General features: G+C 42.0%; 1 protein-coding gene across 2 annotated transcripts in view; it reads left to right on the forward strand.

Moving 5' to 3' along the window:
• Positions 1 to 18606, forward strand: part of scube3 (signal peptide, CUB domain, EGF-like 3) — a 75683-nt gene that overhangs the window by 26633 nt on the left and 30444 nt on the right. For both annotated transcript variants that reach the window (XM_085444994.1, XM_085444995.1), the window contains exons 4-6: positions 5321 to 5455; positions 16184 to 16333; positions 17773 to 17889. In XM_085444994.1, the coding sequence (XP_085301120.1) occupies positions 5321 to 5455; positions 16184 to 16333; positions 17773 to 17889 (402 nt within the window). The remainder of the gene's footprint in view (positions 1 to 5320; positions 5456 to 16183; positions 16334 to 17772; positions 17890 to 18606) is intronic.

Here is an 18606-nt window from a genome sequence, read left to right on the forward strand (position 1 = left end):
CATTTAGGAAATAGCTCGGCGGGTGATTGGATCTGAAATCTAAGTCTGTGCTTTGTTTGCAACAATGGTTACCTGGGAGACGGGTGAAGTCAAAACGTTTCTGAATTTAATCATTGCTTTATTAGCGTTGTTTATGTAATGGCATAAAAAAATCAAACCTTGCTGCTGATTTAAGAATGAAATGCTATAGTTAACGGAATTAATTCATGTTTGCTTAGCAGATGTGAATCAGTTAGCTGTATTGAAACAGTGCGTCGGGAGGACAGGAAGAGCTGGAACTAATAAATTGCTCAGCGCTATAAGCGTTTAAGGCTTCCACCCTGTCATGGTCAAACACATTTCTGGTGATTTAAGAGATTGTGTGCTCTGCAGATGAAAGATCAGGACTTCCTGCATTATATCAATTTAGAAAAACTCAGCTGACAGGTGCTGGAGTACTGCTGAATGTGTGCAGCTTCAGCATCTGCGCCTTCAGTTTGTCCTCTCAGACTATGTTCAATACTGGCGTCATGGTCACTGCTAAGTCAAGTGGGTTTATGAATGCGCTGTGCCACTGAAGTCCAGAAGCAACATAGAAAAATAGGAAATCCTGTAATCCTGTTTGAAATGAGAAGGGATCTTGTTTTAATTGAAGCTGGCTGTGGATGTGCCACTCCTTCCCCACTGATGCTCAGTCAAGCCAAGCTGATTTCTGCTCATCTATGAGAGCAGCAAAGTCTGCTCCTGTAGCCCACCAGCTGTTGCTGCACATGGCCCTGTTTTGCTGCCTTTTTAAAAGAGCGCAAGCCAACTCGACTCCTGTGAATGAATTGTGCAAAGAGGCCAATGTCTGTCCATTCATCTCCTTGTCTCTGGTCTTCCTAGACTACAGAGCCAGCTCTGTTTGATTCAGATAGAGGCCAAGGACTGGGATGGATACATGGACAGCCTCACAGATAGCATTTTTTTTTCCACACTCCTCGCTAGAATAAAAAAAAAAGTCTTTGTCAGCAATAATGTTCCAAAAGACACTGAACCTTTAGAAAACGGAGAAGGAAAAGCGTATTTCTTCAAAAAAGGGGGTTCAGGGGTTTCTGTAAAGCAGCCAACATTAGTGATGGGTCGTTCGCGAACGAAATGGCTCTTAGAGCCGGCTCTTTGACGTGAACGACGCGAGCCGGCTCCTTATCGCGAGCCGTCACGTGGGTTTTTTTTTTTTTTTCTTTCTCTCACCCTCTCTCTCTCGCACTTTTTTTCCGCTTCACTCTGCACGCGAGCCTTGTGCTTTACGCTGGGCAGAGGGGGGAGGGGCGGTAGTTACACTCAGTAGCACAGGAACAGAGCCAGAGAGAGAGAAAGAGAGGCAGGGACAACAACATTAGAAAGGTATAGTAATCATCCACAACTATTTTCGGTTGCAGATGATAAAGGATTGAGAAAGTTTATTCATGCAGGTCCATATGACAGAGAATATGCATGTTCTTTTAGTTTTCATATTATAATTTATATTTAATTGTGTTGTGGTTTGCAGTGTTTTGTGTTCTTTTCACTTTAAATTTGTGAAAGGAAAAAGCTGAAAATTTAAATAGTTAAAACTTGAAATGTGAATAGTTGATTTTTGTATTATATGATTTATTTATTACATTTTATGTGGAGTGAATAAATAAAAGTATATTTACGGTGGCCCCTAGAGACAAAGCACATACAAACTTCAAATCACGTACGAACTCTGAAGCATGTACAAACTCCAAAACACGTAAAAACACGTACAAACTCCGAAGCACGTAAAAACTCAGAAGCATTTAAAAACTCAGAAGCACATAAAAACTCAAAACACGTACAAAAGACAACAGAAGTGCTCCAGGATGCTGGGCGCAGTGTTGAGCCTTTGTTATCTTGTGGCTACACAAGCCAGCAAGTACCAACGACCGGATTTGGTGTGTGGTAATAACAGGTAAATGAACTTTTTTTAAAATTATTTGAATATATATATGAGTGCCTGTGTATAAATACACAAACAATACACACATGCTTTCAATTGTGTAATTTAAGTGATCTAGTAGCTCTGCTTTGGAAGTTCAGTTCATGCTAGAAATGTGTTTTGGAGTTTGTACGTGTTTTGTCTCTAGGGGCCACCGCATATATTTATATATAAACATATATAAATAAAACCACTTGTTTTTACGTTAGTAATTCCTTTTGTGCATAATTTTATATTATTGTTAATAATAAATTAATTAAAGCAACAAAACAACCTGAAGAGCCGGTTCGGAGCCGAAAGAGCCGGCTCTTTTTAGTGAGCCGAACCTAAAGAGCCGGATCTCTAAAAAGAGCCGGAAATCCCATCACTAGCCAACATGTTTACACGACTTTAAAGCTCTGTGCAAGGCCAAATGTTATATATACAGGCAGAGCTATCTGAGAAACCAACGGACATGGCCTCCGCAAACACAACCAATCTCTTAATCTCTCTCAGTTTGAGCCCTCCTTTCTCCTTCGTCTCCTAAAGTGAAGGAGGGATGGAGCAGAGACATGTCTCATTTTTCAGAAGGAAGGCAGCCCTTTTAACTTGATTAAGACGTTTTTTTTCCTGCCCTCTCTAGAGAATTTTTAAAAAATGTTTTAAGTCCAAATAACATGAGCACTTCGCCTGGCCATGCCAGAACCCCTTTCCGCTTGGAAATATTTGCTTTGGACGCCAGCCTTGCCCAGCACACAACACAGGCAATTATGGGAGCTATTTAAACAGGAGAGATCTACCTACAGACGACGCCTCATTTGGAAGGATGAAGGAATCAGGAAATTAAACCTTCATTGATGCGCTGATGGTATGGAAGGAGAATTCCCACAGGTCCTCGGAGACTGGTTGCATATCTCATGGGCATTTTGCTCATGCATCCAGGACTGTTGTGTTTATGTAGCCTTTATATTTCCGAATTTTTGGTAGGTGTGTGTGTGTGTTGAAGGAAGAGAGGAAAGGGAAAGAAACAGAAAAAGAGACTTTTGGATATGTTTGGACAAATTTCTCTGTGAGTTGTGAAAGTTTTTTTTGCTACGTGCTAACAGTTTATCTGCAAAGGCGCAGCTGTAGGTTGCCGGCTGCTTTCGTCAGCTCAAAGGTCTTCCCTCTGTCGCTGCCACTTTCATGATGAAGAGATGAGACCACGAGGTCAACACCAAGCAGCCACACAGTTGAATGAAAGCCTCGCCAAGCTTTTCATAAATTCTCCGTCTTTTACTCTTGAGTTTAAGCCTAAATGTGAACTTTCTTGTAAAGTTTGTTTTTCAGATAACGATGCTTCACCTGGTTGCAGAGTAATGTTTTTACCATCAGTCTTAACTGATGTGACACATTTGGGGGGGTTTTTTGTTTTGTTTTTTTGTTTTAGCGGAAAGAGACATTTTTGCTCATGGAATGTGAGGACAGGACAGCACACTTGGCAAGCTGACAAGGTTTATAAGTGCTACCTGCCACTGACCTACTTATAAACCCCAGAAGTTTCCATCTAGTCAGGTGCCACTTTGTGTTTTTGTACACCAGTGAATCCAAGTCTGTGAGTGGAAATAAAGGAAAAAAGAAAAGTACGTTTAATTTCTAGCTCTTCCCGTACTGAGAATTCCCCAGAAAGGAAACTTAATCCAGAGGCCTTCTCAGACTGGACAAATAGACAGTAAATTAGTTTCGCATGACGGTTTATTAAAAAAAAGGCTTGTATATACAGCAGATTTTTAATGGATTGAGCAGAGGACTGGATAAGGTTCCAGCGTGGTCAGTAAAAAGGGACCAGGACCCCATATCTGAGGGAAAGGAAGAATATGGAGTGTCATCTCTACAACTACACCTCAGACACACAGAGGGCGACAGGAGCAAAGCTCTGCTGCACTCCAGGCAAAAATAAGCAGCAAAACATGACACACAAGCACCGTAATTTCATTTGTGTTACTTTTCATTTGTTTCTTTTGTCAAGAAGAACAATGAGCCTGGATGGGAGTTGTATATTCAGAAAGAACAGCTGGAAGAGCACAATTAATTACCAATGAAAATAAAGTCAGTAACTCCTGCTTGTGGTCAGTTTCCCTTTCTTTTTGTGAAAAGAAAGGGAAACTGACACCTTTGTAAATGCTTTGCTTTCATATACCCTTGTGGTGCAGCTCCTCCTCACCTCCCCCAATGCAAAACCCCCCTGCTCTCTACTCTTTCCATCTCTTCTTTTCCTCACCATCCTCCCCCCACCTCATTCCTCCCTTTCTCTGCATTCCTCCCGTCACGGGGCTGACAGACACTCGTCATCAGCAGGTACTCTGGCCCAGGTGGATCAGGTTTCCCAGTTGCCAAGGGATTGTGCTGCATGTGCATTTTTACGGCTTAGTGCCGCACAGTTGGAGGTTTTTAGTGCAAGTCTGCTGTGGTTCCAATGTCAGATAACCATTATGACAGATTCAAACTCCTCAGCTTAAGACAAACTCTTGTATGACATTTGCACTTAAATGATAACCTCAGGTTTTTTGAGAGGATGAAGATGTTTTAATTAAAAATTATATATTTTTAAATTAATTCTTAGATAAAATATGATATATTGTTTAAGCCCTGCTAGTGCTGCATCTGTAGAGATCATTAAAACTGGTACAATCTTCACAATCCCAGTATATCTCAATGTATTGCTTAACTTTTTTCTTTCTCTACATATGACTTTTGAGGCGAATTAAATGTTGTGCTTGTGTTTTTGTCCTCCTCGCCCTTATCATCTGGTGAAAATTGAGATTTGTCTAATACTTTGATTACCACGTACCTACAAACTTTTATTCTAACACAGTAAACAAAGGCAGGGAACATGGTAGATATAAAATGCTAACTATCACCATTCTTACATTGTTACTCTTGACAATTTACTAAAAGCATTTCTGTGGTTCAGTTACAGCCACAGAAAGAGAGCTTCAAGTATGGCAAGAGACACTAGTTGGATAATTACTAAAGCTATATTTGTGAACCGTTTTCCACTGAATGACTATTATGATAAGCCAGAGCTAGTTACAGGGTGACAGTATTACTTCAATCCCTGGAGATAAATGAAAATGTGGGACAGATGAGGCGCATGGCTGTAGACTCTTCATCAGTAAAAAAATACAGTTAAAATCTGAAATTTCTGTAAAATGTGTTTAGAAACCTTTCATTTGCACTCTTAAATAGATAATAGTTGTTCACATACATATCATCCATGTTCGAGTTTGTTTATTAAATGGGTAATGATTTTCCCAGATGACTTGAGACAGTTGTTAATCATTGTAATTTTTGGTCTGTCTCAAAGCACTCTTGTTAATTTTGCTTTGTGTCTCCGGGCAGATGTGGATGAGTGCTCTGAAGGCAACGGCGGATGTCAGCAGATATGCGTCAACATGATGGGCAGCTATGAGTGCCGCTGCAGAGAGGGCTTTCTCCTGAGTGACAACCAGCATACCTGTATCCAAAGGCCAAAAGGTTACACACACACGCATGCGCGCATGCACAAACATGTTGTTCAATAGTGAAACGTTGTATATTACCATATGTGGTGACACCTCATGTTAAATGCAAATTTAAAGTTATTTTTGGATGTTGTTAAGCCTCTTTGTGACACGCGATGATGGTGAATTTGAGGCATTTTTAATCATGAGAAAGGAATCAGTCCTGACAGGTCTCAGTGAAAAAGGGTAAGTCAAAGTCTGAAGGGGGAAGAAGAAGAAGGGATAAATCACTTTTTGCTTTTTACACACCCTTTCAAATTGAGCCAATCTAGTGCTTCGCAGCTTTTTAAGGTATCTGTGGCATGAGTGGCTTACGGGGGGGACTGTGAGCACAGAAAACAATTAAAGGTATAGCCTGGGGCTGACACACCTCTTGTTTATAGAGTGTTCATTCCTGTGGGATGGAGACATGACAGAAGAAGATGAGCCAACCAGCTCTGAGGCTTAGTTACCAAACTCAGGGGCACTGCGGACATACATACATTTATAACACCATAGCTCTGTATCAAACAAAGTAATCCAAATGCTAACAGACTTCGTGCAGTTATAGTAAAACTCACAGCAGTGAGTGTTTTTTTGACCTCCAGACTTTATCTTTGGATAGATTAACACAGGGAGTGCTCACACATTGATTTAGCTGTCAGCCCAACAGCTGGTTTGGATACTGTCGGCTTGGGTCTGCTACCAAAGTAGAGAACTAACTCAACTTGAATATAATCTGTGTTGAGCACCCTGCCCCTGTAAAGGGTGACGCACAATTCGGCTGCATGTAGTTACACAAAACGCATACCTGTATTCCAGGGGTATTTATCCAGCTGTCTGAGAGATTCCTTAGTTCTGCCAAACTGGGCTGGGTCTGTGTTGGATCTTTTCTCTCGTTTCCTATGGTTTGCAACAGCACCTTTTATCCAGAAGGTGCAGACAACACGTCCAGCAGGGTCGGTGACCTCCTCGTCCCTCTTCTGTCTCTTGTGAGACGCCTGCCTTTGCTGGGAGTCATTAGATTGTGCTGTTCCTAATTTCCCCGGATGGTGAAATGAGGATCTTGGAAGTCTGGTTTATGAGCTTAGTCTGGCCTAGTGAACTGTCAGTGTTTACATTTCATAAACGTAGTGTTTTTTGAGTGAGGTGAAAAGCCGGATCATGTGTTTCAAAGGCCTACTACTATATAGATGCAGAAACAGACGTGTGAGCAAGTCCGTTCTTGCCCAGCTCTCTTTTCTTTTGTGCTTATTCTTTCTTTCTTTTGTAAATGCACCTCGTTTCTGTCGATCTCCCCTGTTAATATTAATATAGTCTTTATTGCTTACAGATGAGACCCGTTTGGATCTAGAGATTAAAGCTGCCATAAATCTACAAACTTCCGATAGTGATCAGATAGACGCCTAGTCATTGTTTCATTACTTTTGGAAGACAAAGAGACAGAGCAGCTACTCATCTGCTTATTATTACTGCTCTTATTACAACAGTATGTGTCTGTATGAAAATGCAATTGGTGAGGAAGTGACTTTGCCTTGTTACAGAACAAGAACCCCACAGAATTTCAGCAAATTTCACCGTGCTCGTTTACAGAAAAATTACACACGTTGCTCAGGGGGGAAAAAAATGATTGAGAAAACGAAAGCTGATTTAATCACCCAGCCAAGCCAGTTTAAATGCAACCCTCCATCCATTCAGCCAGCCCTTCTCTTAAAGAGCAAAGCCTGGGGTGCAGTTTGCTCATGAGCTTTATTGTTCTCATTAAAAAGACATCAGCTTTCCATTTCTTCCATTAATGGGTCAGGTGTTCCCTGGGTAACTTCTACCAGTTTTTCCAAGGACAGCACAGACCTGGACACTGCAGTGCCTTTTGCTACCGGTCTGTTTCCCCTGCTGGTAGCGAGCCCTTGTTAGCAGTGAGCCTGTGCCAATTAGGCAGCAGGGGTCTGCCAGCCTCTCAGCTAATGACAAGGCTGCTGCTGGTCTGTCTCTTATTAGACCTGCCCCTGCCCCCTCAGCAGGAATAACTATGACCAAGTGAAGGCTCCATCGTCTAGCTGTAACAGTTCATTTATTCTCTCCAAACATTTCTTCCAGTCAAGAAATAAAGCTTTTCAAAGGCCAGCCAAGGTGCTTAGTGGTTGATAGGAATGCCATTTAGGTCAAGAGGGCTCCACTGCTCTGCGTTTGATTTATTATCTCTTTTATATAGGAGGATGACAGGGACGTATGTGCGTGAGATGGGATCCAGCACATTGGAATTCAGGAATCTCAGTCTCAGTCAACCCACACATCCATAATTTCAGCCTCATACATTTCTGAATATCCGGTATGGCAATTACCTTAAGTGCACACTGATGGTTGGTTATGCAAGTCATGTATAGTGCTTTGAGTATTCAGTATATTTATCTTTAGTTCTGAATACAAAAAACAGGATACACGGGATGTGAAAGTTGACTCATCCACTGGTAGGAAATGATTTAGAAACGGTGCAGCTCAAGAAGCAAGTTGAACCGACACAAGTTAGCAGGGTGATGTAACTTTGAAAGAGAAAATGAGCCTTCTGAATCCAACGTCTTGTCACTGCCAATCAGTGTGATGACATAAATGTGGTTGACTATGCCATGAAAGCTGCAGAGCGGCAACATGGAGTTTGAAAGTTCTCAGTAGTCTGATGATTAGGTTCCAGAGTGTCTAAAGCTCATTGCGCCGAAAAATTTGATTACATGAGCCCCGAGGCTTTACTGTCACCTTTCACTGCTGAAGGAGACTGTAATAGACTGTTGCACTTAAGTCTTCAAAGTGTTAAATCAGAAACAGATGAACATGCATTACCTCCAAGCAGAGTTTGCACTCAAGAAGAAAATGTATCATCCAAAAATTATCTTGTAATGGAAAAGCGATCATTTAAAAAAAAGAAAAAAGAAATATGGGCCACGTTTACACATTCCATTTCATGTTCCAACATGATTATCAAATCGGCATTTTCCTATATCCTATTAGAAAGAATAACTGAGCAATTTTTTCTAAAAATGTATCTCACAGTCACCTGATTGGTGATGTTTTTTTGTCTACAGTAGAGCTTTTCTGTCCATGAAATGTTTACTTTGCCAGTGGAAACCTCTTCCTATGTTTACAGCTTCCATTAGCTTCCCGGTTTGGCTTTTTCCCTTTGCGCAGCTAATCTCTCTCTCTCTCACGTTTTCTTTCTCAGATTCAAATAGTTACACAATAATCGTCACACACACATACAGACTTGCATGCACAGGAAGGCAGGTTAATAATTTCCAGTTTTATTCCGATAGAGGCACATCCTGGCATGTCCTTTTTTAACATTTAGATGCAGATTGTGGCATGTTGACTTTAGAAGCACTTATGTGCAGGCTAAAACTGCAACACAATAAGGAGTTTTCTGATAAATTAGCTCACGTTCGTAATATTTATATTATATTCTCAGTTAGTGTTCCTCCAGTTTGAAACGAGGCACAGAGTCCTTGAACCCTGTTTTATTGCTTTTGTGTTTACATAAATGGATAAAATAACCCAAGTTCCTGGACTGTAATATCCATTTATCAGGCTGTTTCACATTTTAATTTCATGAAGTAATGCGCTGATAAAGGGCCAGTTTCCATTGTTCCTGTGATGCGATGCTTCTTATTTAAGATTGCAAAGAGAAATTCTTTATGCATCCATTTGTTTTTGTAAAAGGAAAGTTTGTATGCTTTTAATATATGTTTATGTAACAGTGGTTGTCCCATTGTGCAGAAGCCGACACGGTTCTTTCATCATTGCTCTCGTGGATCTCAGTGGGTCTGCCCGCCTGTCTGTGCATTGGCCGCAGAACTGTTTTTACAAGTGCAAAAGTCGCTGCTTCATTGCTCTGCAGCCCAACCGTATAACCAGGCTCTTTTCCTATTCTAGGGAAGTAGAGCAGAGACTTCGAGCTGCACAGATGAAGACATACGGACACTTGTGTGTGTGTGTGTCTTTCTTTCTGTTCCTTCCCTGTTCGTTCCTTTCTCTTCCTCTGCCTCTTTCCTATATTATCTTCCCACATCTTAGCTATTTGTCCAGACTTTCACAGGACCCATGCCCTTCCTCCCTTCCATCCCCACCCTTTAACAAATATACATCAGTGGCTTGAGCTTCAGCAAATGTTGGCTGCCTTGCCACCGAATTCTTTGAACCTCATTTGAGACGGGCATCCTTTTTCCTCGTGGGTTTGTTGAAGGCCATCTCTAAGCTGGCCAGCCCAGCTCGCTGGTGCGGACTGCCAGTGGGGTTTTTCCACTAACATTTGGCTATCATGGGCTTAACCAGAGGGCCAGACTAGGCTCTGCAGAGACAGATGCCTTCTGCAGTTGCCTCTTGGTTTGATTTTGGAGAGAATTGGGCTTTGTAATAACATACTGTATCTCATGCCTTTTGTATCTCCGTATCGAAGAAAACCTGCAGCCTGGATGTGCTCTGCTGTGTTGTCTGTTCTGCTGGGAGGGCGCCTGGCTCCTTTGGGACTGCACAGTGAGGTGACCTTGATAGAATGGGGGAGGAGTGAAGGGGAGAGTGGCACATCCACAGCAGGTGCTGCACAACTGTGTGTGACACAGATGGGCCGACACTCTCAAATGTGTGTGCCACATGCATATATTATGCAAATACACCTGTGTGTCAATGCATCCACATACCTTAATAGACGTACGCTTACAGGCTCGCACGCACACGCGGTTTCCTCAATATGTTTTTTCTACAGTAGAAATCGAGATTCTCAAGAGCTTTAATCATATCTAGCACATTCTTGTCTATTTTAGTCTTCTAAAGTCTATAAATGTAACTGTTTTAGGTTATGTTTCTCCTCTTATTTTTTTGTTTTTCATCATGGTAGCTCTCCACGCTTTGTTTTACTCTAGAAACACAATATATTAAGATGTACAACAAGCGCTCAAGCAGTGAGGTATATCAGTCCAGATGTCTGCTATCTTTTTCCATTTTCTGCTTGTTTATGACTTTAGTGGCTCCTCTCTGGAAAAAAGGGAGTGAAATAAGAAGCCTCAACAAGGCCTCTGAGAGCTGCAGAAAATCAGAAAACCCAAACAGTAGCACTTGGATGGACTCGCTGCTCTTAGAGTCAGTGGGGAAGAGTTACTTCCTTGACCGGCTCACTGGCCTGTTGCTCTGTCTGACCATTCTGCGTTGCGGCTCAGCCCAACCCAGTCCGACTCTTTTCCCATTCTCCTTTCCATGCGCTGACATTTTTATCCTCCTATTAAAACTTTTAAGGGCCCATTATCTAAGAGGAAGGAATGTTGCTTTAATAGTGTGGTGGCTCCATCGCTAGGCCCCTTCTTTTCAGTTTGTATCCACCCAACGCTAGCTTGTTGCTTAACGTTCTCCCCAAAAGAGGGGGACCGACTCCCCTCTGATATGTATGACAGCAGCTCAGCACGGACCACGAGCCCTATTTTCACTGCCCTGGGGCACTAAGAGCAGACCATAAACCCTTGGCATGCTTTCCACTACTTCATCTCCATTGTTTCAGTCTCCCCACTACATGGTTCTCAGGTTTAAGAGGGTTTGCAGCGCTGTGGTGAAGAACTTGCGGCCTCCTTCAATCTTTTGTTTGAAGTTCATAGAAGTTGGCACTTTAGTTGGATTTGTTAAGTGTTATTTTTTTCTTCTTCTTTTTTTGGCTTAGTTTCTCATGTTGTGTTAAAACTCATATCCTGCTGTCAATAGTTTATGGTTATTTTCTTCATAGGCTGGTTTTATCTCAAAGGAGCTGCAGGCTCCTACAGAGTCCCTAGCTCCGTTGTGTAACATACAGTCCAGTAAAATTGTTTCTGGCAAGATAGAGATGTTTTAAAAAAATGGTACATAAGTCAAGTTTTGCAATTTATTAAAGAGCCAGTCTGGGTTATAAGAGGGCAGCAGAAATAGCTTGTTCATTTGTAGCTCGCAAGATGTGGAGTTAACTGCACTGTCTAAGCCAGCAAGCCCCAGGCTTAGAAAATGATTTGAGTGCCAGTCAGTCTCTCCACACAGCTATCCATTTAGACTGACCTGTCCAGTGGAGTTTCTATCATCAGTAAATCCTTAGGTACCTTCACTACTCATTGTCCTGAACTGATGGTTTTCAGAAAGGTATCTTTTGGATGTGACCTGCACCTAAAGCTGTGTCCTGCAGGCACTGTGGCTGATCTCACATATTAAGCTGAAGTTCCTCTTATTGACAAACACACAAAACGAGTGAGACTTTATCCTGGAGGATCATGCGGTTTCTGTTCATTTACTTTAGTGTAAGAATACTGGCAATTAACCTCCTAAGACCTGAACTCTTCCATGGGATTCATTTTTAATTTCTCTTTGATATTTGGAACGATGGGACCTGATGAATGTAAAAACATTTTTTTTACTTTTTCTTTATCGGCTTCCTGGAATGAGTGATGAGATTAGGACTGGGATTAGAGCTGTAATGGTTCTATAAAACTGTGTTATAGTCAATATTTAGTATTTATTTATTTATTGTCATTGTCAGAGAACAATGAAATTGCATTTGGGGCTTCCGTACAACCCGTAAATAAAATAATGAAGAAAATAATAAATACCCCTTAAAACCCAAGTGTAAATATTTAACCCAGTGTGACTCCAGTGCAATAAGACAATCCTTAGCAACAACATGAGAACATGACAAGTAAACATGAGAACCTGACAAGTAAGTTCAGTGCTATTAAGAAGTTGGATATGGTTATTGTCCGTGAGAGGGGGGCAGAGAGTTCAGGAGCCTCACAGCCTGTGGATACAGGCTGTTGGCCAGTCTGGATGTTCTGGCCTGTATAGACCTGTACCTTCTCCCTGAGGGCAGCAGGTGGAAAAGGTGGCGCGCAGGGTGATGTTGGTCCCGCAGAATACTGTGCACCCTCCTCAGACAGCGAGTGGGGAAGATATTACTGATCTCTGGCAGACTTGTTCCAATAATTCTGCCAGCTTCTTTCACCACCCGCTGGAGTGCTTGCTGATCGGCCTTGGTGCAGCTGGGGAACCACACTAGAAATCCATACGTCAGAACGCTGCTGATGGCACAGTTGTAGAAGTTCAACATCAGAGATCTGGGAATGTGTGCGCTCCGCAGTCTCCTCAGGTAGTAGAGGCGCTGTTGGGCTTTCCGTGCAACTGAGGTGATATGGTTGCCCCAGGACAGGTCCTCGGTCACAGTTACCCCCAATATATACTTTTTTTATGGCCATGGTTAGAGCCTTAATTTATATATATATTTATGTATTTTCTTAACTTTGATTGTAGCTCACTCATATGAATAAAATAAACCTCAGAAGTTTGATTGAATTCCAGTTAAACAATTTTTAAGCATGGCAGCTTTCACCAGACATTGAACAACTGACTACTCCAGGTAGATTATAATACCATATATATCTTCTAAAGCTATATTTACAAATGTGCATTCAGTGATTGTTTTAGAGCTATCCCACCCCTGAATATGATCCGACATAATGCCATTATTATTATTATTATTATTATTATTATTATTATTATTATTATTATTATATTCTGCTAATCATAGATCAGAATAAGTTCACATGTTCAGAAAAAAAGGGGATGTCACAGGGGAAAAAAGGCTCTCTTTGTACACAAGCAACCTTGTGGCAACGGTGGCACGGTGGTTAGCACTGTTGCCGCACAGCAAGAAGGTCCTGAGTTCAATTCCACCATCAGGCCGGGGTCCTTCTGTGTGGAGTTTGCATGTTCTCCGTGTGTTTGCGTGGGTTCCCTCCTGGTACTCCGGCTTCCTCCCACCGTCCAAAGAAATGAATTAATAATTAGATGTTGGATATGCCTTCTTTTTATAGAGAGTATATTTCCTCTAAATCCCTCGCTATCCCTTCAACATCTGCTGTTGCTCCTAATGCGTTATTTCTAGTAATGAACTAAACCAGTGGTCCCCAACCCCCGGGCCTCGGACTGGTACCGGTCCGTGAGTCGTTTGGTACTGGGCCGCGAGAGTTGATGCTCAGGTGTGAAATGTATAGTTTTCAGGGTTTTTATCGGTTTTCAGCGTTATTTAGTTATCGTTTTTATCGTTTACTCGGTTTTCCTTGGTCTTTTCACGTGTGTTATGAATAAATTTTCTTTTTTTCGGTACCGGTACTAGTTTTATTTTGTTGTATTTATCCGCGACACCTTAAAGGCCGATCCATGAAAATATTGTCGGGCATAAACCGGTCCGTGGCGCAAAAAAGGTTGGGGACCGCTGAACTAAACGTTTGGTATTGAGGTCACAAATTGTTGTAATAGAAAAAACTAGGGTTATTTCATTTTCTTTAATTTCTGTGTTTTCTTTTCTTGCACAAAGGGAAGAAAATACCTATCCTGAAATATTTCCTTTTTGAAAATGCCTATCCTGTTTGAGCTTGGGTGAAAAACCATCACATCTTGAGTGTCTCCTGCTCTGTTCCAAGACTTTAGACTCTATTTCCTGTCCAGTTTTCTGCCTATAAAGTGTCCTGTGATAGTTTTTATTACTTTCTACATATAGAGTAATGTTTTATGGCTCAGCACATTGTGTTAGTGGATGATGGCATGTGTGTTTCTTTTTTTTTAAGTCGTATTATTTCTCTTCTTTGCTTTCCTGTCCAACTCCATATAAAAGCATGTTTTTCTTTCTGCTTCCCATCATTTAGTAATGATAAAAACTGGAGGCTTTTGGCAGCAAGTTAGAAGAAAGTGCACATGGTGGATGATAGGTGAGACTAGCCTGGAGAAAAGGGCCATTGTGTCAACACTTTGCCTTTTATTGGTCCTCAGAGAGTCGAAGGCCTAGGTTCTGGCCCCAACCTGACATGTTATTGATGGATGGGTCTGTAGCATTGGGGTAGAGGGGCTGCATAAAAATGAAGGGAGAGTGAAGTGAGGTTTGGGATTCATAATACAACCTTAGTAAATAATCTTTGGTCCATTTGGGAGTAGCTGGAAATTCAATCCTTTGTTAAGTTCAGAGCGGTATGTTTCTTGCTCTGGCCTCAGATAGACGCAGTCAAGAAAGGGGACCATTGAATTCCATATCCCACTTAAATATCCACATGACTCACGGGGAAATTTGCAGTGCTTTAAAGCAGCTGCTCTATTGATGCTCATTCATGTTCACTTCGCTCAGCCGTGCCCTTTTTCCTTTTGGCTCAGTGTTTGTTTAGCGCCGAGTCTTTGTGCTCCCGGGAAAGCTGTTGTTGCAGTTGGTGTCTAATAGTTCACCCTGTCTGCCAGAACATCAACAGCTCAGACAGGAAAGTCTGAGAGGATTGCATGACCTTGTGACACTTGTTGACAGACTTAAAGTGATGGACAGTATTTAACAAGGGGGTCAGAATTGTCTATCACATTCACGTTGTCAGCTCCTTGAAGCAAAGAGAGACTCGGAATGGATTCCTGACAACAGCCATGAGTGGAAATGTATAAAATAAGAGGGTACTTCTTTTTGGCAAAACATCTGGAAAACAAAAGGGCATAATCAGGGGAGGTTATTGTGGCAGACAAATGGGTAGTTAGGGACAGAATAATGTAAAAACTTGTTCTGTCAAACTGAGATTGCCTTCTCTTTATAACCCCTGAGGCAGGAACAAGGAGTTTACTATATGACAGCATATAGCTGGCAAGACAACTGAGCCTCTACATTTCCAGTGTTCAGGAAGAGTGCGCAAGGTTATATGTTCTTTACTAGCTGTTGACACTTACATGCACATATGCAAATGCATCAATATATAGCAAAAAGTTGGCTAATTAAAAAAGTTAGACCTCCAAACACCCTTCAGCGTGACAGCAGATTTAATGAGACATTAATGGAGATGTCTTTTGCTCACTGCCTCCCTGTACCCCAGGAAAGGAAAGGGAAAGGAAAGGAAAGGATGGAGATCTGTTTGGTTTTTAATGAGCCTGAGAGCTGAGGTTTGTCACTGCATCTGTAGTGGAGGAAAGGTTTCACAACGAATAAGTCGAATATCAGTCGTATTCTGCAAAGATGTCAGCTTTATGCAGAGAGCACTGCACCATTTGTGTTATAATTTATGACACGAGGGATGGAAATGTATGCTGGGTGTCTGTTGTGCCCGTTCATCAACCATTTATACATCACACTGAAATGACGCATCATTGTGTGTCATGTTAAGTAAAGCTTTAAATGATGAAAGGCACTTTTTTCAGTGTCTTTTATTTTGTGTTGTATGTGGGGTTTTGTCGTGCTCTTACTGAAGTGCTTCAACCTTGATGACTCATGAAAATGTGCACTGACACCCCTCCTTTAGCGCAATCCCTTTTGATCTCAGTCTCAACAGGGAGAATTTAACCAAGAAGGGTTTTTCATTGTGTTCTTTTCTTTATGGGGGATTACCTCAATTAAAATTACAGGTCTACGGGATCAGCTCCTGCTGGGAGTTTTATCCTTTCTGCAGGCAGCCTCCTTTTTATAGCCTGCATGTTCCAACAAGGGCCTGAGTCTTTGTAAAGGGGTAACTGGGCATATCAGTAACCACCAGTAGGCACATGAGGCACTGAAGGGTAGAATGTGTGCAAGGCATCTGAGCAAGGCTTTTCCACCCCACTTATGTCTTCTGTGTTTTCTAATTAAAAGTCAAATTCTTAGTTTAGTCAGTGATCTCTGGCTTTAGAAAAATTGTCTGTTGGGCAGTTGCGATTAAAATTCTGTCTAAAACTTCCTTCGTAGTGCAACCAGATGGCACAAAAAACGAGGGACCCACCTGTATGGACAAGAATCATGGGTGTGCACACATCTGCAGGGAAACGCAGAAGGGTGGCATCTCCTGCGAGTGTCGACCGGGATTCCAGCTCACACGTAACATGAAGGACTGCAAGCGTAAGTCGTCTCAACCTGAAGCATTTTTAGTTACTCCCTCTATTAAAGACATACGCACGCGCGCGCACACACACACACACACACACACACACACACACACACACACACAGGGAAACACGTCAGAAGGATGGTTTATAGGTTCCTCATGAAAAGGTGATTGGGTTGGAAACTAGCCGATTATGGATAATTGCACTCATTCCACAAATGCCTTCCATCACATTTGAAGTTGGCAACTGACATTTATGTTGCATTACCAAGCCGTGACTAATCTTCGGAATAGTCCTTGTAAAGAAAAACATGTTTATCAGATGAGTAGCAATCATTTACACAACCGGGGCAAGCATGTGGAGGTTACTCGAAGGGGACTGCTCTGACGGACAGTGCACACTTCCTGTTGCTGTGCAACCGAGATCATCCTGTCAGAGCTGGGGCCAGGGCTGATGGGGGATTTGTCTGTGTTTGGATAAGGATTGGAGAAGTGTTATTCTATAGTTTTTCTGTGACAGCCCAGGAAAAGGGCAAAAGGCGCAGGGATGGTAGGGTGCAGACAGGATGGCGGTAGAAGCCTAGGCTCGCTCGTGCTCTTTTTCACTCTGTCATCACAGGTGTGTTAAAAGTGCCAAACTTAACGCTCCCCTCGCCTGAACGCAGAAACTTCGACCGGAAATTTTACTTAGTACTTATGAAATGTCATTACGTGTATAGTGTTTTAATGACTTTAAAGCTTTTGCATATTTTGTAGAATGAATGAAAAGGATTAAAGCTCAGCTGCTTGCTCGTTGAGTGTTGGTGAGTTTAAAAACGTGACCTCTCCAACTCCAACCTTCAGTGTAGTCAGGAGGATAAAAAGATTAAGTGGGAGATATAAATTAATTAACCAAGAGGAGTTTATTTAATTAACATGGATTCAGAACCTGAGGTGGGGAATATGGAAATCCATACACGCTCTACCTAGTATTATGCTGCACAGATTTTGACCTTAATCTAAGTCCAGGTGTAAATAGCACTGAATAAACAAAGACGATGCTGTTGGATGTCTAGAGGTTGCATTAGTTTTCAGAGCTCTTATTGCGCTGTTAGCGTCTTATTGTACAATTTCTGAGGTTAAACGATAATCATGGTAGCTCCAAGCGCCATTCTTGCCTCTGTAATCATTTCAGTTTTCAGCTCACCTCGAGAAACTCCATCGGAAACATTACTCTGTGCACATTTTAAAGAGGGCTAAACTGAGCCTGCAGTGTTTACGTCACAGAGCATATGGCCCAGAGAAAGAGTGTGTGTTAGATTGTCCCATCTAAATGTGCATATTTTGTTTTCGTGTCATGCCATCTCTCCCCCTCTGTTTCCTCTCTCCTCTCCACACTGACTTTCAAATGAATAACTTAGACTGTGCGTAATCCTCAAAGTACCATTTGTGTTAACTACGTGTCCTTTCCCAGTGACGTGCAACTACGGTAATGGGGGTTGCCAGCACATCTGTGAGGAGACTGACCAGGGCCCCAAGTGTTCTTGCCACATGAAGTTTGTCCTGCACAGCGATGGAAAGACTTGTGTAGGTGAGTCATCTCACCCCAATGCAGCTACCAAGGGGAAGAAATAATAGTTTTTGAATGAGAAAATGTGAAATTACAAATGATTAGCTTGGCACCCAATTTCCCACAGCAAATTTAATTAACGTTTGAAATGAGTTTTATGTGATAAAATGCAAGTTGAGAAACAGGCCTCGTTAAAATAACTGTATCCCTGAGCCTTTCTCTTGATCTGTGACATGCAAGGACAAAAGGCTACCACCCACTGTGCTTTTCCCTCTCCTACTGCTGCTCCAGTAACCTCTCAGCCCCTGCATCTGCCTTGGCTTCTCCTCTTCCTTTTTACTGGACACTGTGCCTTTTCCTCTGTTTTTCTCAGCCATGTCAGACACACACCTTCTATTAGCCCTTGGGTCTTTTCCTCCACTGCTTCCCATTGGGGATTAACTCAAACGCCTGACCTAACCTTCCACTGGCATTTATCAGTGTTTGCCTCAGTTGACTTATGTTGAGTAAAAATCATTCAGCTACTCAGGCATATTGAGCTGTTGTGAAGGGCAGTTTTAAATCAGATGGGAGCTGTGAGTTGCAGAAGAGTCGAAGCGCAGGTCTATGTAAACATGTATCTAGCCTAGCCATGCAGAAATGCACAGATTTTTCATCAGCAACCATGGAACATTAAAAACTTGTTCAGGTGTAAATCTGAGACTGACTGCTGCTGCAGAGAGACCTTTTATTTTATCC

This window comes from Copadichromis virginalis, linkage group LG20, assembly GCF_057382275.1.
Source record: "Copadichromis virginalis isolate Kocher_CV1m ecotype Utaka linkage group LG20, C_Virginalis_male_GT1.1, whole genome shotgun sequence".
Taxonomy (NCBI): domain Eukaryota; kingdom Metazoa; phylum Chordata; class Actinopteri; order Cichliformes; family Cichlidae; genus Copadichromis; species Copadichromis virginalis.